This window comes from Kogia breviceps, chromosome 14 (genome assembly GCF_026419965.1).
Source record: "Kogia breviceps isolate mKogBre1 chromosome 14, mKogBre1 haplotype 1, whole genome shotgun sequence".
NCBI lineage: Eukaryota > Metazoa > Chordata > Mammalia > Artiodactyla > Physeteridae > Kogia > Kogia breviceps.
Genome location: NC_081323.1, coordinates 88192555 through 88218114, shown reverse-complemented (window position 1 = coordinate 88218114; position 25560 = coordinate 88192555). Strand labels below are relative to the sequence as shown.

The following is a 25560-nucleotide window of genomic DNA, read 5'->3' as shown; positions in this document are numbered from 1 at the left end:
TTACCGAGCGCCTTCCCCGTGCCGGCCGCTGCTGTAAGCACCTACCTGCGCTCTTGTCCTTGGTCCAAGCAGCAGCGCAGCCCCGTTGCTCCCGCCGTAAGAGGAAGCTGGAGGGGAGCGAGCTTGCCACGGTCCGAGAGCGGGCAGCGCAGCCCGAACGCACCGCGGGCAAGGCCCTTGGAGGCCAGGCGTGAGCTCTTTCCGCGACACCGTCGTTCAGCGGGCGTGCGCCGTGCCCGGGCTCGGGACGAAGCCCGGCCGCCGGCGGCGCAGGAAGTGCCCCGTCGGCGCCATCTTCTGCCCTTCTGTCCGACCTGCTCGTCTGGACGTGCCTTAGGTCACTGTAGCGAGATCTGCTCGGCAGTAAAAACAATACCCTCTAATTTCAAAAGTAGATGGGATTTTGAGGTGTATTTCTTTGCAGAAATCTAGCTTCATTTAATGTCTTTAGACGGTGGAAACCGTGGTTGTGACTGAGGCTCCTACCTGAGTTAACAAATGACTGTTCCTCAGCCCAGAACTACAGCAATGACCCTTCTAAACGAACACACGCTTTGTGTGTCCTCGATGGCTGACAGCAGCTGCTGTGGGTCCTGAGGAGAAGCGTATTTAGTGACAAAAGCCAGCCTAGTGTTGCAGCAGGGGGAAAAAAATAGGAAATTGATGAATTATCTTTCTATTTGCACCTTCAGAAATAGGTTAATTGTTTCAGTGACTGGCTCTGTCTTGATCAGGAAGCATTAATAGCCATTAATGATATAACTTCAAAAAAGGTATAGGAAAATTAATAGAATTCTCAGCGAACATAAATTATAGTCATTATCTACTGTATCCAGAGCCATTAGGGCTGCTAGGCTGGTTGATTAAAGTGAAAGTGGATTTTTTGGTCGAATTCTCTAGATAGTTGAACAGATCTTTTCTTTACTTTTTCAGTATAAAATTCCGTGTAGTGAGCTAATACTATTACTTAGTTTAAGATGCCTCAATTCTACGACTTAATTAAAAAACTTTCACAAGTTAACTTTATCAATATATGCACATTTTATCTACATGTGCAAATACTATTTGATCATGATGATGAAACTTTTTTTTTAGTAAAAAAAAGAAACTGCTCAAAAGTGGCAAAGAACAGTTCAGGTCCAAAAATATAAAGCTCCAAGACAGTTTTATGTACCTTTGGTTCTACCCAGCAGCAGAAGTAGACACATTTTCTTTGGAAAGACCAATAATGCAGAGAATGACGGCAGCAGCAACAGCACTGATAGAAATGCAGAAACTAACACTGAAAACACCCTCAGTCTGTACCTGGGACTGGATCCCATGCTTCACATGCCCTTTCATCTTCACATTTACAGCAACCTTTGAGGCAGGAGGTATTGTTCCACTTTACAGATGAGGAAACTAGGACTTGGAGACGGTCGGGAATGTGTCCACGTTCGCACAGCTGAGTGGGAAGCCGAGAGTTAGACTCAGGTGGGGTGTCCCCACCTCCCCCCGCATGCCCTCTCAGCCACTGGGTCAGACTGCCATGTGGAGGGTGACTTCTTTTTTTTTTTTAAGTAATAATAAATTTCTTTCTTTCTTTCTTTCTTTCTCTCTTTCTTTCTTTCTTCCTCTCTTTCTTTCCTTCTTTCTTTCCTTCTTTCCTTCTTTCTTTCCTTCTTTCCTTCTTTCTTTCTGGCTGCGTTGGGTCTTCGTTGCTGTGCGCGGGCTTTCTCTAGTTGCGGCGAGCGGGGGCTACTCTTTGTTATGGTGCATGTGCTTCTCATTGCGGTGGCTTCTCTTTGTTGTGGAGCACGGTAAGGTAAGGTAAATTTTTAAATAAATAGATGGATCCTCTTATTGGAAGCTTTGGGAGAGGTTTGGTGGAGGTGCCTGTTGTTGGAAGATTGGCCATGATTACTTTCGGATTTCCTGTAAATTCGCTATAAATCTGTCATTCATGCTGTCACGCAGAAAGCTGAGCGCCCACGCTGCTTCACAACTACAAGAGATTGCTAAGTGTGTGAAACACGCTTAGTGCTTATTTGTTGGAATCGATAGTTTGCGCTGTCCAGATTGGCTGAGTGACCATCAACCTTCCACGTTTTAAATAGGCCCGCAGTGACCAGCTTCCTTCTTAATATATTTGAACAATCACATAAATGGGATTAGGAGTTTATGTTTTATTCACCTGCCTTCCAGGTTATGTGAACAGACGTCTTACGTTTCTACCAGCAGCGCACTCCCCTCTCATAACACCTGCAATAATTAATTTTAAGTATATCTCTTAAGTGGGACCTTAGCTGTGTTTTGTAGGCTTAATTCTTTGTATACACAGCGTCTGCTCTTTATATACTCCACCTCCTTCTGTCATCAGCCTTAGATTTATCGTTGGTGTTGATTTTAGACCAAAGTATACATGAGATGGTGTTGGCATTTAAAAACACACAAACAAACAAACGTGCTTCCTAGCAGATTGAGCAGAGGGGCAGTTGGTTTAAATAGGTAACCTTGGGTCATCTCAGAAAATGTCTTGTTCCTGCCGAGGACTCTATCCTTGCCCTGTGGGGCTGACTTTATTCATTTAAAGGAAGCTAGGGCAGACAGGAAAAGAAATATTTTCTCCTCTTAAGATTTCCTGATTTGTCTGTACCTCTGTTGTGACACCCAAGGGTAATTCTGATACAGCAACGCTAACAGAAAGCAAAGAGATGGGAAAACCGAAGGGGAAATTCCTCCAGTTATGAGCTCTCGTCCGTCACCATCAAAGCCTCCCTGGGCCCCGGCTCACGCTGGGGTCTTGTTGGCTGTGCTCCCCATCAAGGGCAATGACCCACCTGCTTTCCAGAGACAGGGGAGAGAGCGCGCGCGCACACGAGCAGGGGGGAGAGGGAGAGAGAGTTGGAGCAAGACGCAAGCCGAGAGCCCCGCTCCTGTCTCACCCGCGTGCTCAGATTGTGCGCGTGGCGCTGCCCTCTAGCCGAGTGTCCCCAGCCCGATTATTTATGCGTCTTGGGGCCGGCGCTCTCCACTCGGAATGCCGGATCTCCAAATAGGCCGAGACCAGGACCCGCGCTGGTGCTTTGGGAGCAGTCAGCCCCGCCGTGTTGGTGGAGATACAGCCCCGCCTGGCCCACCTAGAGATGAGCTGGCGTAAAGTCCTCACTCCGTCCTCCGGAGGGAAATGCTTCTTGATCCTAACGTTAGCAAACAGGATACGGTTCTCTTCCTAGAATTAGCTTGGAATGAGTACAGTTGATGGACGTGGTTGTCCATCAGGCGGTTCACGCCCTGTTTATTGTTCTGGAACATGTAGTACGTAGTACTCTCAGTTGCTCCGTGCTGGTTAGGATACCTGCAAGATTTCCTGCCTCAGAGTTTGCTCTCTTCGAAGATGAAATAAATAAGAAATCGATGACCTAAAAACACAGCAGAGGAAGTGTTCATCAATATACTTGTATGAACATTTGCATTTAAGGTGGGAACACGGAAGAAAACACCACACGATCGATCAAATATTTCTTCAGTTCTGGGTATAACCACCTGTCGGCATTTCAGTTTTATGAAACACTAAATATGTAAGTGAGAGGTTTTATTGGCCTTGGATTTCTCATTTGAGAAGCTCTGGTTTTATTTAGGATATCAGTCTTATGTGAAAAAAAAGAGAGAAGGTCATCTGTTGGTCTGTGGGGTGCCCCTTCTGGGAAGGAGCTGAAACGTTGAGGAACCTGTTTCTCAAAATACTGGCCCCTCAGCTCTTTGTGTTTTCACATGGCTGGGGCAGCTGTAAAATACAAAGCTTTCGATTTTATGTTGTTCCAGTCAAACAACGTCGTCCAAAAGTAACAGCCCTGGGAGTGTTCACCTGCGGTTCGGCTTCCCGCGCAGGCATCTTTATAACTAGACCGTGAATTCACCTTGAGCTTCAATTGCCATAATTTCTAGTCTGCGAGTTGAACAATGGTATGCGTAGCAAGGAAAATAACTTCAATTTAGTCTGGTTTTCTAAAGATCTTTATTGTATTTTAAGGAGGGGGGCACAACTGTGATTTTCCTGATATATTCTGCTTAACATACTGTGACCCCTTTCTCTCTTATTTATCTCCTTTTTTTCTTCTTTCTTTCTCTCATGTGCTCACAGCGTTTGTTAAGATAATTTTATGTTTTCTCCAGGGACTCGGGATTGCATTTCTTTGTTCTTGGTTTTATCTATGAGACACTTTTCTAGTTACAGATCCTGTTTGACATTCATGCTACGTAAAGACAATCTGATTTTCAGCAGGATTTGAGCCTGACAGAGGGTCATAAACATGTCTCAGGAGCAGAGCTGTGCTACTCTCCAGAAACTTACATGCAAAACTCTTGTCTTGGGAAGAGATTTGATTATTTTAGGAACAGATATTGATGTCTATTTGGAAACTGTAAAGTTAGATTTATTCGATTTGGCAAGCATCTGTTAGGCACTGACTGTTTGCCAGAGGCCCTGAAGACTTAAGAATCACACACCTTAAGGGGTTTACAGTGGATGGCGCAGATGTGCGCTTGTACCAGTGCCCTCGTCTGACGGAGACCAGGGTTTGTCTCACTTTCCCCCAGAAGCGGAGCGTGTGAGTTCAGTGAAAATGTGGGTGCCGGCGTTTATTTAGAGGTGATCCCGGGAAGTATGGGCAAAGGAGCGGGCCAGGGAGACGGGGAAGGGAGAGACACCAGCGGGGGTGCATCAGTGAGTGACCCCATCCCCTCAGCGAACATCTGGCCCGCGTCCCCCAGGAGCCTCAGGGAGACTGGACAGAAGCCACTGTAGTGTCGCTAACTGAGGGAGGAAGCGCAAGGATTTATTCATCAGCTCCCGTGCTTTATTCCTTGAGATTCTGCCTTCCAGGGACATTAACGTCCAGGCATGCAGGCTTATCTCTCCACCTCACCCTTGTAGGCCAGTCATACCCCTGGCCAGAGCATGACCTCAGACAGGAACGGGCAGGTGTTTGCAGAAAGTCATGGGTTTGTAAGTAAGCGGCCAGTGACAGAGGCCGTGGGCAGGGCGCGGGCAACACGAGCTCCGCGGCGATCCTGACCAAGCGCGAAAAGTGCGCCGCGAGCCTCACGCCGCGTGGCCCAGGTCCAGGGCCAGAGTGGGTCAGAGCACCTCCATCTAAGACCTAGAACCGCCAGACTCCTTGAAGAAAACACAGGGGGAACGCTTGATGGCACTGGATTCGTCAGTGATTTCTTAGATAGGACACCAAAATCACAGGCAAAGAAACAATAGAAGAGTTGGACTTCATCAAAATTAAACACTTCTGCGCATCAAAGGACACTGTCCACAGAGCGAAAAGGCCACCCGTGGAATAGGAGGGAGGACTTGTAAATCCCACGCCTGGTAAGGGGTTGACGTTCAGAAAATATAAAGCGCTCCTGCGACTCAACAACCAAACAACCAACCTGATTTAAAAACTGAGCAAAGGACCGGAATAGATGTTCCTCCAAAGAGGATATACAAATGGCTAATTAAGCACATGGGAAAATCCTCTACTTCACTAATCAGTAGGGAAATCAAAGCAAATGATACACGGCTCCCGCCCATTAGGAAGGCTACTTTGAAAAAAAATCTAAACAAAGAGAAGACAACGAAACGAGTGTTGGTGCGGATGTGGAGAAATTGGAACTCTTTTTTGCCTTGCCGGTGGGACTGTATAATTGCACAGCCGTTGTGGAAAATGGTATGATGTGTCCTTAAAAACTTAAACGCAGAATTACCATATGATTCAGCAGTTCTACTTCTGGATATATACCCAGAAGAACTGAAAACAGAGACTTGAACAGACGCTCACACACCCATGTTCATAACAGCATTATTCACAACAGCCAAAAGGCAGAAGCAACAAGCTAAGTGTCTATCAGCGGATGAATATGGATAAACGAACTGTGGTCCATCCATACGATGGACTGTTATTCAGCCTTAAAAAAGAATGGAATTCTGATACATGTTACCGCGTAGATGAACCTTGAAGGCATTATGCTCCGTGAAATAAGGCAGTCACGAAAGAACAAATACTGTACGATTCCATTTACGTGAGGCACCTGGAGTCAAACTCACAGAGACAGAAGGCAGGAGAGGGGGAGGGGGCTGGGGAGAAAGGAGTGAGGGGCAGGTGTCTAATGGGGACAGAGTCTCAGCTTGGGGAGGTGAAGTTCTGGAAAGGGTCACTGGTGATGGCTGCGCGACTGTGTCAATGGATGCCACGCTGCTGTGCACTTAAAAACGGTTAAAATGGTAAATTTCGTGTTACGTATATTTAGCCACAATTTTTGAAAAGCTGGCAGCAGGTACCGAGATGGAAGGGCACTTTAACCGAGGGCCCGGGAAGCCTTCCTGGAGGAGGTGGCATGCTCCCCGGCCCCGACGGATGGGTGGACTTCAGCGGGCAGCAGTGCAGGCGGCGGGTAGGAATGGGGAAACTTGTTGCAGGCGGAGGCACTGAGGTCAGAGGAGGGCGGCTGGATGTTCCGGAGAGCACCTGCCACGCCGCGGGTGAAGCACAGGGGCCCAAGCCCTTCTCTCCGTGTTCAGTCAGCAGATACTTGCTTGTTACCTGCTGTGCACGAGGCACCCTTGCAGAGGCCTCGAGAGAACGGCTAAAGCAGCACAGACGAAAGTGCCTGTGCTCCTGGCCTTCCTCCCGCAGGGAGAGACAGACACAAACCAGACAAGCGTAGCGAGCGGAGGGTCCCGTGGAGCTCGGAGCGAGGGGGGGAGCGCGGCTGGGAGGGATGGGCTCGCCTTTGTCCGAGGGGCCCCCGGCCTGCGGAGGCAGAGGCCCCCGTCAGCGTCGCTCCGGTCCTCCAAATGATGGCTTTATGGTCACTAAAGAAAGCAGATGTGGTTTTGATTTCTCTGCTCAAGGTAGCTCGAGCCAGTGGTGTTCTTCCTGCAGATCTACCAACCTCTAAATACTTTGTGTCTCACGGGAACTTTGAGAAAAACTCTTTCCTTGGAACCCCTCCAGCTGCGGATGCCAGGGGCCAAGGCTTCAGAGGCCCCCGCCCGGGGGCGCTGCAGTTCCCCCACTGTCCTCGCTAAGAGCCTCAGACGGACATCAGCTGCCCCGGTGGGCTTGGGCTCCACGCCCAGGTTGGCATGCTTGGCAAAATTATTCAAGGGCATTTCTCACTGAAGCTAAAAGCGGTCTGCTATTGGGCCTGGGTACCTTCTCGGTAATTTCCAAATGCCGTTCGGAAAACTGGCCTAATTTCCTGAAGAATACCCTCTTACTTCTCTATCCCACCCAAACTACATATGGTCCCAGGCTCTCTGTTGCCTGTGGTTCTTTTGCATTAAACGGTAGTTTATGCATTTATATGCTTAAATGGAAAGCTGTTGTCTCTGTATATTTGGATCACTCCAGGGTCCGACCATGCAGTTCCTAAATCCACACTCCTGTTCTGTGTTTTACCGATTTGGGCCCATCCCGAAATTAATAAATAAACAAATAAGCCTGCTGCAGAGTTGCCTTTTACCACCTTCATTTTTCTCTGCCGGTGAAAAGACATTCTTTGTAACATTCCATTGATTTCAAAATGTGCAAGTTTTCAAACATGTTATAAATGAGAAGAAAAGAAACTGCTGGATTGTTTGTCAAGCTGTCACATTATTTTATTTGTCCTCTCTTGTCGATAGAAAAGTCCAGAAGTGTATCGAGATAAAAATGGAAGTACACGTAAAGATACAATTGTAAACGGGACATACGGCTGTAGTCCCTCCCATTTTGCTTTCCCTCCCACTGTTGTACAGTAAACAGGAAGCGAGTCGGCCGCTGCGGACTCTCTTCCGGAGGGAGCGGGCGGGCTTCTGTTACGGGCCTTGCCCAGCGGCACTGCCCGCCTTCCCGCTCGCCTCCTGCCGCACCGCCCAGCGCCTTCGCGGCCGTGAGCGGGTTCTCGCTAACGAGCCGTTAAGGACACAGCATTTAGCGGGACGGGAGAGTCTTCTTCTTCGGCAGCTCCACACATGCCTGCTTCACCTGTTGGCGAGCTGGGTGGGCAGGAACTAGCAAGTGAGTTTGGGGAAAGTGCGAGGTGGGAGGAACTTTCTATTTAGTGAACAAGACTTTTCCAATCAGGAGAAAATTCATGCCGTTTATTTCAGTTTTCACAATAAAGTGCGTCTGAAAATTGCCCAGATTCTGCCTTGAGAAACTCACCTCTTGAAACCTGCGGGAATGACCCGGTTTGCCTGTTGCGTATACACCTTTTACTGTAGCACATGTGAACAACAACAAAAATAATAATAATTCCTAGGGGTTCTTGGAGCTTATATATATAATATATATACGCACACACACATACAGCTCCTGGTCTCTCTTCAAACGCATGTGCCCTGGAGGGTTCAGCTATCGAGGCGCCGGCTCCCCTGGCGGCAAGCGATCAGACACACCCGTGGAGATGCTTTTGCAGGCAGGCGCGCACTTCATCCCTTAGCCAGGCCGTTTTAATAATGCCGAGAAAGATGACAGACTCCGAAGGGTTGCAGAAGCAACTGATGGGTGGAAAGGCCACTTGAGCCCGCCCCCCGCCCGCCCCCCGGCCCCGCGGAAGCCGGGCTCCCAGGCGCGCGCTCGCCCTCCTTGCGCCACGGGCTCGGTGGAGGGTGGCGCCGGGGGGCCGAGCCGAAAACACGTTCTTGCTGCCTCTTCCGGCTGCTGCGAGAGTCGCGCGTCCGACGTCTGAGCGGGAAGCGCTTCTGGGGACCCGGTCCAGCCGCCGCAGACAAGACGGAGGGCCTGGCTTTAGGAACCTGTGGCAAAGAAAAAGAAGGTGATGTGCCCCAGTTCACAAGCGCAGGGGAGAATTTTAATAAATTGCTGTCTGGAAAGCTGAGAGAAATCTTGAGCATATGTGGACCACCGCTGAAGGCAGGCAAAGCCCGGACCTTTTATGGTCGTCCGGAGGACTTCCCCGCACGGCGGCGCTGGGCCTCGGCAAAAAGACGGCCGGAGCTGATGAACAGGAAACCGGGCGCGAAGGCAAAGCAAACGTCGGAGCCGCTGCTGCAGCGGGGGGTGCAGACAGGTTCAGGACCCGCAGGTCCCGTCCGTGGAGGCGGACCCCTGCGGAGACGCCCACGTGCAAGGAGTGCCGCTTGGGCTCTATGAGTATGGCGATCAGAGGCAGAAAAAGAAGGTGGCCGTGTCCGTGAAGCGCCGTGGAAGTGGGTATCAGGAGGCCCGGCAAAGGGGAGTCCTCTTGGCTTCTGGGCAGAGCCTGGCGTGCCACCTGATGGAGACGCCCGCCAATGAGATGACGCCAACCAGATTTTCCGGAATTACTGAGAAGAATCTCAAAAGTGCTAGTAGCAACACAGGCGTCCATGGGCTTCCTCGGTGGCGCAGTGGTTGAGAGCCCGCCCGCCGATGCGGGGGACGCGGGTTCGTGCCCCGGTCCGGGAGGATCCCACGTGCCGCGGAGCGGCTGGGCCCGTGAGCCGTGGCCGCTGAGCCTGCGCGTCCGGAGCCTGTGCTCCGCAACGGGAGGGGCCGCGGCAGTGAGAGGCCCGCGTACCGCAAAAAAAAAAAAAAAAAAAAAAAGCTACCTAACCACTTTTCAGAGTATTCGTTTGTAATTGAGGAGCAGAATTGTATTTCAGATTTGTGATGCAGGTAACAATGAACAAGCAGTTGTCAGAAACAATAAATCTAACTTTTTGTGCTTCCTGGTGTGGCTCTGATATTTACTTTTATTATAAACCCAGTGATGCTATAATATAACTGGTCTCTTCTGGCTGTGTTCTATGAACTAAGTAATTAAGTTGGGTCTCAACGTTAATAATCACTCTGGGGCACTCAGCAATGGGCTTGGGTGGGTGAGGTGGTGCTGTTTATCCCCACATTACAGATGAGGAAAATGAGGCACAAGGGAGGGTTAGTAACATGCCAGCGATGTCACCAAGCTAGTAAGTGGGAGAGCAGAGAGCAGTAGAGCTTTCTTTCTTTTTTAAAAAAAAATAAATTTATTTATTTTTTAAAAGAAAAGCCACTTGATTTTCTTTAAGTAAAATGTCTTGGAGCTGGTCTCACCCATCCCCCAAAAGGGCACGAATGCACCTTTGCTGTGCGTGGAAGAAGGTCAAGAATCATAAGAGACTCTGACCAACGGAGTTGTGTTTTTATTGCCGGAAGGCGGTTGGACATGGCCCTAGGCAGCCTGTTTGCAGAAGCTGAGCCACAGAACTGAACAAAAGAGTGGCTGGAGCTCCGCAGTGTCTGCTCGTGCGCTCCCTGGCACAATGAAACGCTTCTTGGGGGAAGGTCAGGACTCTTTTACGTGTGTATAGCTCCGCCTTCCTTAGAAATCGTCCTACGAGGCAAACTCAGAGATGCATCTTCAGAACCTGAACAGAAGCAGCCTTGACTGTCCGTGTGAGAACTCCTGTTCATGCGGAAGAGACAACAGCCTCTCTTTCCTCAGCGCCATCACGCCTCTCTCCTCCTGCCTCCACTGTCCCGACCGCCAGGCATCCCAGTCCACGTGCACTCCGCGTGCCTGCCCTTTAAGACTCCGGCGGCCTGCGGCTCCTCCAAGCCCTGTCTTCCGTGCTCATCCCCGAGCTCTCGGGCCGCTGACCGGCCAGCGCCCCTGCCCACGTGGACACCGCCGGGCCTCCTTGTCCTCCAGCTTCACACGCCCACGTCATCGCCCCAACCCGTTCCTGCTCCTGAGCTTTCGCCCTTACGAGCCGCTCCGCCACCCACCCAGACCACTCAAGCCGGAAGCCGGGAGAGCTTGCGTGCACACACCCAGCTGCCGCCGGCTCCCCTTCTTCCCGCGACGCCCGCAACAGCCCCGCACGGCCTCCGTCACCGCTTCCCTCCTCAAGGGCCTTCAGTGGCTCTCCGTTCCCTGCTGGATAACGTCCAAGCTTGGTAGCATGGCCCCCCTCCCCTGACAGCCTCCTCTGGGCTCACCCCCAGGCCCCACTTTCCCCTCGACCTTCAACAACCACTTGGCAGTTTTCCAAACAAGCCACCCCGGCTTCCACTGCCTTTCTTCCTGTTCCTGGAATGCCTTTCCTTCCCTCCCCCGCCTGGTGAGTACTGTCCGTCTTCCGAGGGCCGGGCTCACGCCCTCCCTAATTCCCCCGGAAGAGTCCATCCCGCAGCGCTCCCGACGCTGCGCCCCGCGCGTCCCTCCCCTCGGCTCCCCTGACCCCACCACCAGCTGCTGCTTCTTCCCACGTGACTCTCTTCCTCTGCTAAGCCCAGACCTCCTTGACGTCGCTGACCTCTGACCCTGTGCAGCTAACGCTCATATTCCCCACGCGTGCGCAGTGCCTGGAAATGAGAGGTACTTGCTACTGTTATCATCCTATAGCGATAAAGAGCTGACAGTAATAGCCAGCCGTGCTCTGTTTGGACAAGACTTAATTCTTCCTTCAACAAGCGCTCACGGAAGGGCTCTCGCGGCCCAGGCACTTTGCCTCGCGCAGAGATGGAGAACACGTCCGCCCCTCCTTATTCCGGAAGGTGGACAGATCTCCCCACAAACCGGGACACTGCAGTGAGGTGAGCGCTGTGGCACCCGTGGCCCTGGCTCGAGACGGCTCACTGCTTGCTCTGCCCAGAGAGCCAGTTGCCTGAATTTTAAAACATGTCTGTAATTGTTATGCCATCTGGTCAACACAGCCAGTAAATATTACCATTATTGGAGGTTGAAAACAGCTTTCAGAAAACACCGAGGAACCTGAAGCTCAGCACTGAGAGCTTCCCTAAGGCCTTTGGCTCCCGCGTGTGTTCTCAACCTTATTTTTCTCTCCTGTTCCTACACATTTTAGAGCGCTTGTTTTGGAGCAGGAAGGTTTGGAGGTTCCGAAGGGTCCTGTAGGCCCCTCAGCTGCCGCTTCTGGAGGGGTCCTCTTCTGACCTGAGTTAGAAGCCTGTAGATCTGGCCCCACTGGGAACCGGGGGGCCGGGGCTCTTTGGAGTCTCGGAGGCCGTGGCCTCCGTCGTCGCCCTGTCTTTCCCGGAACGGGGGTCGCCTCTGCTTGAATGCCTGTGCCCGTGTGGTTGGCTCATGGTGCACGTTTGTGTGTCTCCGGGCAGACATGCCTCCGCATCTCCCGGTGGAGGTGGCCTTTGAGCTCGTTATTTGCCGGGCGGCCAGCGCGACACCCAGCTCCGCGGAGGCAACGGAGGCAGAGCCGCAGCCTCGCCCCTTTGGCCGCGAGGATCCCCCGAGGTGCGTGGCCGGTGGCGCTCGCCTAGGAAGCTGGACGGGCGAGATGACGGTTCTGACAGAGGAAGCCCAAACGAGGGATCTGCTTTCTCAGATGTTCTGGAAAATTCCACCTTTCGGGCATAGGCTCTTGTTTTGAAAGGAAGGGGCTGTGTATTGAGTGAGCTGTGGAGACCTTCTTGAGGAGGCGAGTGGGGACGGGCGGGCCCGCTCCTCCCCTCCTCCCGGGCCTTCCCTCGAGGTCCAGCCCCGCGCAGCCTCACGTGCAGGGCGCGCAGGCCTTCCGAGCGTCCGCGGGGAGCCCGTCCCGGCGGAGAGGCGGGAAACCCGGGGGCAGAGCGGACGCCGAGGGCCTCGGTGCCCCCTCGCCGTGGCGCTGCGGCCCCGAGTTCCGTAGCGCTCCCTGCGCGCCGCGCGCCGCCTGATGTGTGTCGTGTACACGTACAAACGGACGTCGAAAGTGAGACTGTCAGATGTCTGCTCCTGTTTTCAATGGCCCCGTGAAACGGGCATCCGTTTACAGGTTAGGAACATAAGGCTCGGAGAAGCTGAGTAACTTGCTTCGCGTTGGGAGCCAGCGTACTTCTACTGGCTTCTAAATTCAGTTCTCTTCCTGCCGTCACTTGGCCGAGCTCCCGTGTCCTCCTTTGCCCACCTCCGTCTCCAGAGTCCGGCTCTCTGACTCCGCACGCAGATGTCCGCGGGGCTGGTTCCTTCCTTCCAGGTCTCGGTCCCCGCCTCCCGCCTCTGCTGTGCTCCTGACCCTGGGTCCACGGGACTCGCCCTTTATCCTCACGCTGTTCTCCCGCCACAGGCACTGTCTTGGTTGCCGGGAAGCAGGCTGTGTGCCATCCATCCTACTTTACCTGCTGTAATTCCACAGCTTAGCAGTTCTGGTAGACTTTGAACTTTTTTTAAAAATTTTTTTCTGCCTGAGAGATTTGATATTCTTTAAATGTACTTTTTAATTAAATGCAACCTGGACAGCTCCTCTCTACTCAGCCTCTCCAGTGATCAAGGGGTTCACGTGGGAGAAACTGACTAGGAGGAGGCCCCATTTCCCTCTGCCAGGAGCCTTTCTTCCCAGAACTACAAAGCATGCGCCTTCCTGCCTTTGAAGGTACCTGGCACCCAGCGTTGCTGACCTCGGCAGAAATCCTCTTTTGCTCCCATGTCTTCACCTCCCAGCCACCCAAACCAACCAGGGAGATGCTCAGTTGAAAACGCTACAGTAAAGTCTCAATTAAGGAAACGTTTCGGGGGAAGGAGTGTTCTAGATAATTTAATTTTTGGTTAACTGAGCACAACCAAAGTTTTTATTAGGAGGAAACATCGTTATATAAAAGAAAGATTATGAACTTTGGATGAAGACATTCCTCTATTTAAAACCCATTCTCTACCATGTTTAGTCATGTGACGTGGGGGCTCAATTTTCTCATCCATGAAAGGGGAATGCTAATAGCTATCTTAATAGCTTGTTGTTAGATTAAATTGGGCAACACTTGTAAATGTAAACGCGTAACAGAATGTTGAACGGCTGTGTGGGAACTTGGTGAAGTACAGTTTCCCTCCTGCTTCCCATTTTGTTTTCGTTCTTCTTGGAAATAATTCTTAATACATTGGCATATGGTGTTTAAAAAATGTTTTTTAATGCGGAACCCTGAAGGAGAGGGTAATTTTCCTGGTGGTGGTAGTAGTGGCTCATTATTGTAGAATACTTATGAAAAATTAACCAATCATTGAGTATTTGTTGAGTGCTTATTGTATCTTAAGACACTGTGGGAGTACCAGGAATGAAGAGGTCGTTTTATTCTTTTTTAAAATGCCCAGATTGTCTTCTTTGCATTTTTCTTCTAAAAATTGAACGTGGGAAAAAAATTGGTAGAAAAGTCAGCTTGACAGGTTACAAATGCACATCCATGACCTCCTCTCACTTAAAAAAGAAGTAAAACCCCACGAAAATGCAGTGCAGGTAGAAGAGACTGAGGTCCACAGGACGAGAAGGCGCTGTTAGTGACTGAGAGATGAAACAAGGGTCTGGATGGAGGATGCTGACCATGCGGGTGGGCGGAGGATGTCTCGGCTTGGGGAGCGGACTCGGCCACCGTGGGACTAGTTATGACCCAGAGCTAGAGCCGGGGTAGTTAATGGCTTGTGTCTGGGACACTCTGCTTCCTACCTCCTACTGTAGAGTACTCGGCAGCTAAGGCGAGTAGACAGAGAGACAGACAGACAGGTAAGGCCCCCCACCCCGCCCCGGTCTGAGAATGAATGGCCCCAGAGGAAAGAGCTCTGCACTCTGGGGTTCAGGGTCCCTTGGGGACAACACTGAGCTTCCCGCCTGATTGAAGCAAAGTTGCCTGTTGACAAGTTAAAAGTCACATTTGGGGGAGGGGGCGGGTTGTCACGTTTCGTTTTAAGCCTCTCTTTGCTGTTCTTTTTCGTCCACGCGCTCATACGAATCTGACTGAAGTTTTAAAACATTTGTTTTTAATGAAGAAAGTGTGCCAGCATCGTGTGCTACGACGAGCGCTATCCTTGCTACCGGGAGATGTGGATTCTGGGAGCTTACGGACAAGTTTCCTGAAATGTTAAGTTTCAGTAGAAAACGCACCGACTCCTCCATCACCAGACCTTGCTTTGATCTTTCTCTTGTAGTTTCCATAAGTCAAGGTCACTTTGCCGGCATGTGTGTACCTTGTGTGTGTGTGTTAGAAATGCACCCTTTAGGAACCGTCGCATTTTATGTGCATCTCTGGGACCTACTTCTCCAAGCGTCATGTGTGATTCACGCATCACCAGGAAGAACGGAGGAGTCGGCTTTGAGGGCAGGCTGACACTTGCCAGCCCCCAATCGAGCTGCTTGCTGGACTTGGTCCTGTCGACCCCATGGGTGAGGGTCCTGGACGTCATGTAATGGTTTGGGCCACCAGAGCAATACAGACAGAAGCTGCTGTTCCGTGTGAGTCCCAATTACGAACGACTTCCTCTTCCCTCGGGGCGGCTGGAATCACCGCGGAGCAGCACGTGCCCCCTCCCATTCGTCCCCGGGGCCGCGAACTCGGGCCTGGCGCTGAGCTGCCTGTCGCGTGCGGGTCTCTCGGGGTCAGCGCGGGGACCGCCCTCGGGGCGGCGACAGGTGCTGAGCACGGGCTTCCTCTCGGGCGCCAGGCGGAGCGCTCATTCATGCCAAATTAGCACCCTGCTCGGCGAGCTCTGCGCGCCCCGCTGCTGTCCTTCGCTTCACGAGACTGTTTGCGGATGTCAGCCGCTCGGGTCATTCCTCCTCATCAGCGACTTTCACCGACGACAGGCAGACATTCAGCCTCTGTCACGAACGTGTCTGTACCCCGGCATCCTCGGAGGCCTGATAACCAGCCCCAGGGTCCCCAGTCTCAGGAGCCGAGGGCGTCGGGCGCTGGGAAGGTCCCCGGGGGGCCCTGCCGGGCGTGGGGAGGGGAGGCTGCCCGGCGCTTGCCAGGAGCCCCGAGGGCCTGAAACGGCCTCGCAGTAACTAGTCGATACATGGGGTTAAAAACTTGATTTGTTGGCTCTGCCCGCCTCAAGCTTTTTTTTTTTTTTAATTCACATGAACCTTTAATTCCAGAATCTCATACTCCTTAGGCAGTGAAAGGCGGACTCAGAGCTGTGGGAAATTGACTAGAGGCCAGTCCTCTTTTCTCCCCCTGTTCTCGCTCGATGCCCTGACCGCATTGCCAGCAGCTGGAACCTTCCACGGTTCTCCTCCGCTGCTCTCAGTGGTGGCGGGTCTCTGCAGCATGAGGTCCTCCAGGAAGCATTGGGCATTTATTTGCTGTGATGTCAATTTATTTTTATTTCCAGCCTCTTCCATCTCCACCCTTTATTGAAAGTCCTGTTCTCGAAACGTGTGATCAGTCTTCATTTCCCCTAAATAAACAGTAGTAATGCGCACATAGTTTAATTTTGATATTACTTGTATTTGAGAGAAAAGCGGCAAGAACATCTCGTGGTTTTTTTCCTCCCTTGTCACCAGAGGTATGAGCTAAATTATTTATAGTTTGATACTCACACAACAGAGATGGAGTCGGAATATTTACTTTTCAGAGAGAAGGGATTAAACATGCACGCACGGAACCGAGCGCTTGGTTCATGGGACGTCTTTGCTCCAGGGACCGTGTTCGGGCCCGAGTCAGAGAGCAGCCGCTTTCCAGACACACACGTGGCCAGCAGAGGGCCCGATGCGTGAAATACTTGCGGAAGTGAACGGATTTGAAAGTAGTGGGTACACCGGGTAGCTCAATCAGCAAAGTCTAAAATTGGTAAATAAAGTCAGCAAGCATTTTGGAAAATGCACCACGGTCTAAAGCCCCTTATGGGCACGGTGCGTGGAGAAGCCTCGGGAGCTCCCTGTTCCCATGGTTCCTGGGCGGGACATGTGTTTGTGGACCAGGACCACACCGAGTGCTCCTCGAGGGCTGGGGTCGGGTCCCGAGGTGCCGGGCGTCCTGTCGGAGCATCTTGACAAGGCTCTCGTGGCACGTTGCAACCCTCACACCTTCTGTACTTCAGAGAGTTCCACGGGCTTCTGCTTTCTCTGCTGCAGGAGATGTTGGCACGCCTGAAGCCGTGGCCCCCGTCATCGTGATCCCCCCGAGCAACCGAAGCGTGGTGGCCGGGTCCAGCGAGGCCACCTTGGAATGCGTGGCCAACGCCAGGTGCGTGCCAGCCCCCCAGGCGGGGAGAGACCACCCGTGACGACACCTCCTGCGCGTGCCTGGCTCTCCAGCAATGGTGGTCTTGTTCATCCAGCCGGGCTGCGGGCACAGCGCGTGCGGGAAGATAGGACGTGGGTGTGCTGACCTTTCCCGGGCCTTGTTCTGCAGTACTTATATTGAACGTAATATTTATATTGGAAAGCAGCGCCTTTCACTTTAGCTCTGGGTCACGGTAGAGGGTCTCTCCTTCGATTCTGGCTGAGGAGCGGAGAGGAGCCTCGCCCTCCTTTGGGTGCAAAAGAAAGAGTTCCTTCTCTTCTCCTCTGTCGTCGTAGGTGTTCTCTGCCCCATTAGTGGTCACTGCAGAACGGAGTCCCCAGTGATCACGCCTCCCATGTAGCGAGTCCCCCAGCGGCATTTGTTTTAAGCGTTCTTTCCCTGAGCAAATGGCGTCATTAGCACTTATGGTCCATTGCCGCTGCAATTAGCTATCCTTGCGCAATAGCCCTCGAGCAGACTGTGTCACTGACGCGTGCCGTAAGGGAGTAGAGTAATACCTGGATTGAGTTTTAAATGTCCACTGTTCAACCCACCGTGGTTGCTGGTAGAATGATCATTATTGCCGTCTACACGATCCACAGTTACTGTCACTAAAGCCCTTCGTTCTCACAGGCCCGTCGAGGAGCTGAGTGTGACCTGGAAGAGGAACGGGGTGAGAGTCACCCGTGGGCTCCACAGCTTCGGGAGACGCCTCACCATCAGCGCCCCGACCTCCTCGGACACCGGGGAGTACTCCTGCGAGGCAGCGCTGCCAGGGAGCGCTTTCGAGCCCGCCAGAGCCAAAGCCTTCCTTTCTATCATAGGTAAGGCTCAAACCGGGAAGCGGTGGCGCCCGCGTCCTCGGAGAGTGGCGCCGCACCCCAGGCCATGGAAACAGCGTAGCTCACTCCTGTGTTCCACCGACTCTTTCTAACTCAGCACGTGGCAGTGAAGTTGAGTTTATCTCCCAGATTCAGCCTGTTCTTCTTTCCCAAGAATATCAATGCATTAAGTCCAGAGAGTTGATGTTCTGAATGCTCCCAAGAAACGTCCTTCTGAAAACTTCCAATCGTAAAGCTTGGGAAATAGAGTGTAGAAATCCTTGGCATGTTTACCACCTCCCTGCGCTGACCCTTCTGCCATGAGGCTTTTCTATAACTCTTATTTGGCCGTTACGATCCATGTTCAGAGATTAATCTATGACCGTTATTTTTTATTTTTTGACCCAGAGAAAGTCAAAGTCTTGGGTGTTACCTTTTGTTAAATTAGAAAGTGAGAACAGAGAGGCTTCCTAGAATCATGTGTTATTCTTAAACCAGGCAGAAAGGAGACAAAATTAGGCACATTTGAGCTGCTCTAAACGCTGGGAAATCTCGATGTTTAGGAAGGTGCATTGTACACAGACTAAGGGAATCCTCAGTCTATTTTCAGATTATGATAAGATTACATTAAATCGTGAGGCAAAGGCCTTTATTTCTCTCGTCTCTGGAGCTCCTGTAATACGTTGAGGCCTCTGCAGTGGCTGTGGTCACTTGTCGCAGTGATCCGTCTAGTGGCCACTGCTGATAAGAGCTGCGTTCAGGGTCCACTCCAAGTGGGAGAATCTCTGCTTCTCTCCTCCCACTCCAAACAAGGCAGATTGGGAACAGGAACGGTCACATAAGCAGAAAGCCCTTTGAGAGCAATCGCCCCTCACGTAACATATTTTGCAGTTTGCCACTTTGCAAAGTAAGGAAAAATAAAAGCTTGTGTTTTCATTAAAAAAATTAGCAAGAGTGTGAAGAAATGCTGCATAAGAGGCAGTTTGCCTTGAGTGTGTCACATTCCTTTAAATCATTAGGAAATGGCTCTGTGGCCTGAAACTGACTGCCAAACTCACGTGATGCAAACCTGTCAGCCCCTCTGAAAGATGTGCATGAATTTTAAAAGCATCAGAGAAGCAGGTTTTGAGTCACAAATCATGGCTGATTCTCCACCAGGGATCTGAGCTGCTTCTCTGCTCCCTTTCTCATCCACGCTTTAGAGATGTCAATACCCCATCCCCATTCCCGGCGAGGACCTTTCTGTCGGGGGTGATCTACAGCTACACGAGCACAGCGCATTATAGACTGAACCCAAATTAAAACTGTAAACGTGTAAATCTCCAGCAGACAGGACTATATCGTGTTAAAACATTTCAAGGTAATTTAAGCAAGAGAAGAAATTTATCTCCCTGTAAACTAGAACGTTTGTTTCCATTATAATTCCCTTTTTAAAATGTTTAAGGGCTTCCCTGGTGGCGCAGTGGTTAAGAATCCAGCTGCCAATGCAGGGGACACGGGTTCGAGCCCTGGGCTGGGAAGATCCCACATGCCGCGGAGCAACTAAGCTCGTGCGCCACAGCTACTGAGCTTGCGCTCTAGAGCCCGCGAGCCACGACTATTGAGCCCGCGTGCCACAACTACTGAAGCCTGTGCGCCTAGAGCCCATGCTCTGCAAGCCACCTCAATGAGAAGTCCTGTGCACCACAACGAAGAGTATCCCCTGCTCGCCACAACTAGAGAAAATCCCACGTGTGGCAACGAAGACCCAACACAGCCAAAAACAAATAAATTTATTGAAAACAAATTTTTTTTAATCTGTCACGTGAACTTGGGTTTTGCACTTCCATCTGGATTCCAGAGCAGATTGTTTCTGTATTCTCCTGAGTTGCCATCTCTCCGTGTTCTGGCTTTTAAAGGTACACGGACACACTCGTGTACCTTTATGATGTTCATTTAAATCCCCTTTATTCATAAGAATCTGCTGTGACAGGTAGGATTTTGCGGTTGAATCATCCTGGCAAAGCCCTCAAGAGCCTCTGTCAATTCAGAGTGATTTGGGAGATTATAGCCCCGAGCCCAGCGATCGCGGAGGGAGGGATCCCCAGGAAACCCCGGTCCTGGTTCCACGGCCCTGTCACTGGTAGAACCGTGCGGCGAACTTTCGATAGGAACGTGCAGATGAAAGAAAGCAGACCCGGATTGGCTTCCATTTACTCCTGTTTCTCACTGATGAGACAAGACAGGCTGTACAGCCCACCTGTCAACTCCGCTGCTGCATTGCTTAATTTCTGAGGTTTAAACGGGAACTCGGGTCTGACTGCAGACGGCGTCACACACGCGACTCTCCACACGGCAGGGAAGGTGGCCTCCTGGGTTTGGCGGTCCATGGTCTCCCCCGCCGGCCCCGCGGTGAGTTTGCGTCTGTTGCTTCACCGCTCGTTTCCTTACCTGCCCACACACCGCGCACCCCACGCGATGAGACGGATGCCTCAGGGCCCGTTTCCCGGCTGCGTTCTCTGGCCACTGGAGCCAGGGCTGCCCCTGGGTGAGGCCAGGGCACCCACCGTGCGGCAGGTTGGAAGTGCTGGCATCCACCACCCCCCCGCCCCGGTGCGCGCTAGTCCAGCGCCGCGCGGACCGGAGGATCGTCAGCGAAGCGTCCCCGCCCCGAGGTGGGGACGTAATTTGGAGGCTGTGGTCTTCACTGGCCTCCAGCTGTTCCCAGCGGGGTAGGCTCAGTCACCTAGAGCGGGAGCTGCCTTGGTAACGTGCTCTCGTTCAGCCGGCCCCCGCCCTCCTGATGGCGTTCCCATCACCTCCCAGATAAACCGCTGGCGGGGAACCCTGTCTCAGGTCGGCTTCTCTGGGAGGCCAACCCAAGACTTGGACCGTCGCCCTTCAGCCCCCCAAGCACCTGTGCTTAGGAGGAACGGCCGGGTCCCACCTGACCTGCCTGTGCATCTGCATGTCCCTCAGGACTCCCTCAGTCGTCGCCACTTGCCTCTGTGGCCTCTCAGACTTTGCACCAGGCCGAGGAGTGACGCCGTCCCAGCTGTTGTCCTGCAGAGAGCGGACACGCTGGCGGGTCACGGATGCGCCATGCATGATGGGACGGGCTCTGGAGACGGGGCTGGGCCCAGGTTCTCACCGCACCGCTTGCCGGCCTCCGCGGGCCCCAGCGTCCATGCCTGTGAAATGGGGGTGCTGCAGAAATGATTCCGGCTCGTATTGTGAGGATCGCATGAAGAGACGGGCACGGGAGGACTCAAACGGCAGCTTTGGGAGCTGTTGGTAGGGCTCGTGGTGACACACGTCACCCTTAGTGCTTTACCTGCGGCGGTGACATGACACATCTTCCACGCTTGCAGCCTCTGAAGTCAGCGCGTGTCTCACAACCCACGGGAGCATTTCTTCTTTCTTGGGTGTAAACAGAACGATGACGCCTCTCACCAATGCTGCAACGTCTCAACCTCAGTGAAACACGGCGGCTCCATCTCCCGTCCAGACTGATGGATCTGGTCCCACGCACAGCGCGGCCGTGCATACGCGTGTCCTGCCCGAGGCGCGATGCCTCCTTCACCCCCCGCCCAGAAACTCGGGTGGGGGGGGGGGCGTGACAGTTGTACAGAGCTTTCTCTGTATACCTCAAGTCTTTTCTGATTTTTTATACATACATCATGCAGAAACTCCAATATCTGAACTACTATTAAAATAACAAGTTACCTGTAACACCTCTCTGCTGATGGCAGCACCGCAACTGAGAAGTTGTTCTCCTAGAGCTGAGACTGAGCATCTCTTAGATGTTTGTTTGCAGCACAGATTCCTTCCTTCCTTCCCTCGGCTCGATACAGAGGGGTCTTTACTGAGCCGGCCCCCCCGATGCTGTGCTGGTCCCGGCATCCAGGGTCTTATGCAGAAGGCAGTCCCTTCACGCGGCAGTGAAGGTTCCACACGGTGAGTGCTAAGACCCTCTGCAAGGCGGGGGGTGAGGGGGCTCCCCTGGGGCTGGCAGGAGAGGGGCTTCCACAGCAATTCGGGCCAGAAGAGAATCTTGCAGAGAGCGCAGTCCTCTCCTCGTGGAGATTTACAGAGCACCTGCCTGGTAACTCGTTCACGTCGGTTTAAGAAAAGCCTGAGATGTCTTTTTTTATAGTTTGCACATACGGCCCATAGCAGAAGCACCCAAATTAATTTTCGGCATCCTATCACCAACTGCACAACTTATCCGTATGGCATCTTATCACTGATTAAAGCTCAGAAAAGAGCTCTTACACAACTGCTCCTTAAACAAAAGGAAGAGTCGTGTGAAACGAACCTCAAGCGATGCTGGTGGGACTTGCTCCTGGTGCCTCGAGACGAGCAGGAACGCTGTCTGGGGAGCAGGTGTGAATTCTTCCGCATGCCGTCCAATGCCAGGCGCCCCCCCCCCCGCCATCCTCGGCTTCTCCGCTCGCCCGCCTGTCGTTCACCAGCGCCAAGTGTGTGCCAGGCACCCGGCGGGAGCCCCAGCCTGGGTAGGATGAAGACGAGTTCGATGCAGCTCCGCCCCTGGAGGAGTTTCAGGGTCCTCAAGTCTGTGGGCGTCTCCTCTCTCTCTCCTCCAGTGGGCGGCTTCTAAGTGCCGTCTCAGAAATGGTGGCAGGTGCTAAAACGCAGAGGTGACTAAGACACGCTCTTCCCTGAGGTGGCCTCCGGCGTGGTGGGTGCATCCCACAGATGTGGGTCGTCGGTCCCAAGGGCTACGTGGGTGGGGCAGACCCAGCCCGAGGAGGGCAGGGAGCTTCTGCAGGAGAAGAAACACGGGGACTGGCCTTGAAGATCGGCCTGAGTTTGCCCGCGAGGCCACTTGAGAAAGGCTGGTCCACGGGGAGGAGCCGGGACCGGCGACGGCCCTTGTGTTGCTCTCGTGAGAAAGGACCACAAACTCAACAGCTTAAAGTAATACAGATGTGTCGCCTCGCGGTTCCGGGCCTCCCAAGGCTGCAGCCAAGGCTGTGGCTGGGCTGGGTTCTTCTCCCGGGGCCCCGGGAGGATCCACTTCCCGGCTCACCCGGAGGCTGCGGAACTCAGTTCGTGTGCTTGTGGGACTGGGCCTGTTTCCTTTCTGGCTGTTGGTGGGTCTTGCTCAGGGTCTCGAGACAACAGGCATCCCCTGCGATGGCCTCCTTCGTCTTCGGGCCAGCCGCTGGCCGAGTCCCCACCCCGCGGATCTCTGGCCTCCCCTCCTGCCGTCGTTCCACTGCCACGGCTGGAGCGAGTTCTCTGCTTTTAGGGGGTCCCCGTGATGCGGTTGGGCCCGCCCAGCTGCCCTGAAATCACCTCCCCGTTTTTATAAAGATCGGTGACCTCAGTCACGCCGGCAGAGTCCCCGCGCCACGGAGCGCAGCATGTTCACAGGTCCCGGCGACCGGGCTGGACGTCTCCTGGGGGCGCTCTGTCCACCCCAGGGGACGCAGCACGCAAGCGCGGACGACGACGGCGGCGAGTCAAGGGCGCCGCGCGGGCTCTGCCGCCTCCCGAGACGGTCGCTCTGGGAGAAGGGCAGACGGCAGAGGGGGCCTCTCCGGGCTGTGCCGTGAGCCGGGGGTGGGGGGTGCAGGAGCCAGAGCCCAGCGTCGAGGGCAGGGGGGCCTGAGGGATCCTAATTTGGGGGCTGCCTGGGAGGCATCCCTGCCTCAGGCTCTGAGGTCGGGCGGCTGGAGGCTCGCTGTGCTTGCTGACTGGAGGACAAGCGGCACGGCTGGCCCGTTCTTAACACGCCAGCGGCGCACGGGATGAGGACGTCTTCCTGCCAGCTTCATACTGTTTCAAAAGAGGCGAAAGTGTTCGTTTCGGCCCCCGGTTTGACCGGCTGCAAGCGCGATGGATCTTTGACTGTCTAGTGTGCGCCTGCGTTGGCGGGGAACCCTCTCGAGACAGAGCCGTTGCTGATTAGCCGAGCCGCGCGCCTGCGCTTTGAAGACCCCGTGGTTGGAAAGTCCCCGCGGGGATGACGCGTTCGCAGCGGGTCTTCCCCACCGGTCGCCCCAGTCTTTCTAGGCTGGTCCGCCCGGTGCTTCCCGCCACTGTTCTCCTTAAGGACAGCTACGCGCGGCAGGAGCCGAGGGCGCTGCCGAGCTGGGTCGGAGGACGGGGGCCGCCGCGAGAGGGAGAGATGACGGCACCGCCGGAAGCGCGTGCGCCTGTGAGGGCTTCGCCGGCCGCACGGCCGCTCGGAGTGCTCAGCACCCGGAAGACTTTTTCTGGAAACGGCAGGAGAATCGGTAAATGAGTGAGCGGAGCTGGCCGCTCACGCGGGCCTGGGTGTCGGCTGCGGAGGAGACAGACAGCGCTCGGCCAGCTCTGGCAGGCCGCCCGGCGGGACGCGCCCGGGGACCCTGGCGGCTCCGAGCTCAGGGCCACCGAGGATACGGGGCCGTGAGCCCGCGCTGGGCGCCCCGGGGAACTGGCCGGGCGGGGGTGACGGCGCTCGCAGGGGAGCCGCCCTGAGCAGGCCCGGGGGTCCCTAAGGCTCCTGCAGTCCCAGAGCCAGGCCTTCGGTCAGCTTGGTCCAGCCTCAGGTCCCCGTGTGAGGAGGGTCCGTTGTCTCTGTCCCTGGGGGCCTCCCCCCGGCCCCTGGGGAAGACCTGGGCACCGCAGGGCAAGGGAGAGCAGCGCCGGGACATCGGCCTCGGGAACTGTCCGGTCCTGTAGATGCTGAGCATCTATAGGCATGGGATCTTCCCACCAAAGGGTCACTCCTCTTGGAAGAATCTCGAGGGAAGTGTGCCGAGTGGGAAAAGCCAGTTCCGAAGGTTACATACTGTTTCATTCCATTTAGGTAACGTTCTTGAAAGGACAGAATTACAGAGCTGGAGAGCAGATGCGTGGTTGCCAGAGGTTCGGGGTGGGACCTTGGGGCGGGCATGGTTACAGAGGGGCAGCGTGGGGGAGCCTGGTGGTGGTGGTCCCGTTCTGCACCTTGACCGCGGTGTGGATGCACAGACGTGCACGAGCCGTACACCGAGTGCAACCAGGCCTGGGGGGCGGGGGGCGGGGAACGTTGAATACAGCAGGCCCCGCGTCTCGCTGTCAGTATCTTGGTTGGACTATAGCTTCTGCGAGACGTCCCCGCTGAGGGGACACGAGGCATCTTTACTATTTATTACAAATGTGTGGGACTCTCCAATGACCTCAAAATAAAATGTTTAAGTTACGGAAGGAAACCTGTAATCCGTCCTAGCAGATGTTGATGTTTTAACTTCGTTCTTTTCCTTTCCCCTCACATCCCTTTAACCAGACCACAGGGGTAGATATCAACTGCAGCATTTGCTGATGAAAATGGGGCGTGACCTGCACACCAGGGCCTTGGCAGGGTGCAGCTGGCGGGTAGTTAGAGCATAAGCAACGCTGTTTCGTTGTTATGGATGAAGGAGACGCGGCTGAACGTGCGCGCGGGAGTGTGCAATGAAGCCGGGCTTGGGAAACAGACGTGCGATCTCTGCAGTATTTCTTGAGGCCTGGTCTCTCCACGCACACAACTAAGTGGAGAATCTGCCTCCGTCTAGTGAATGTGCAGCCATGGCCTCAGCCAGACTGCTTCCTTCAGCAGATTGTTTGTGCTTGAGCGATGCAGGTGATGGCGGGATTGATACCTGAGTGCTTCCAGTGAGGAACCATCAGCCTCGGCTCCTTAATCATCTCCTTGAAATGCTAAGTTTTCGTTTCTGTTTTTCGTCTTTTAGGTCCCACCCTGTTTTAAAGATATAGTCCATACAAGAGGCAGGCCAAACTATGGTATCCACATTCAACACAATTACAGTGGAAATAAA

General features: G+C 53.5%; 1 protein-coding gene across 5 annotated transcripts in view; it reads left to right on the top strand.

Annotated features, from left to right (window-relative positions):
* The window catches only part of SDK1 (sidekick cell adhesion molecule 1), a 786274-nt gene that overhangs the window by 537368 nt on the left and 223346 nt on the right, over positions 1 to 25560 (top strand). For all 5 annotated transcript variants that reach the window (XM_067012701.1, XM_067012698.1, XM_067012699.1 and 2 more), the window contains exons 6-7: positions 16796 to 16907; positions 17580 to 17770. In XM_067012701.1, coding sequence (XP_066868802.1) covers positions 16796 to 16907; positions 17580 to 17770 — 303 coding nt within the window. The remainder of the gene's footprint in view (positions 1 to 16795; positions 16908 to 17579; positions 17771 to 25560) is intronic.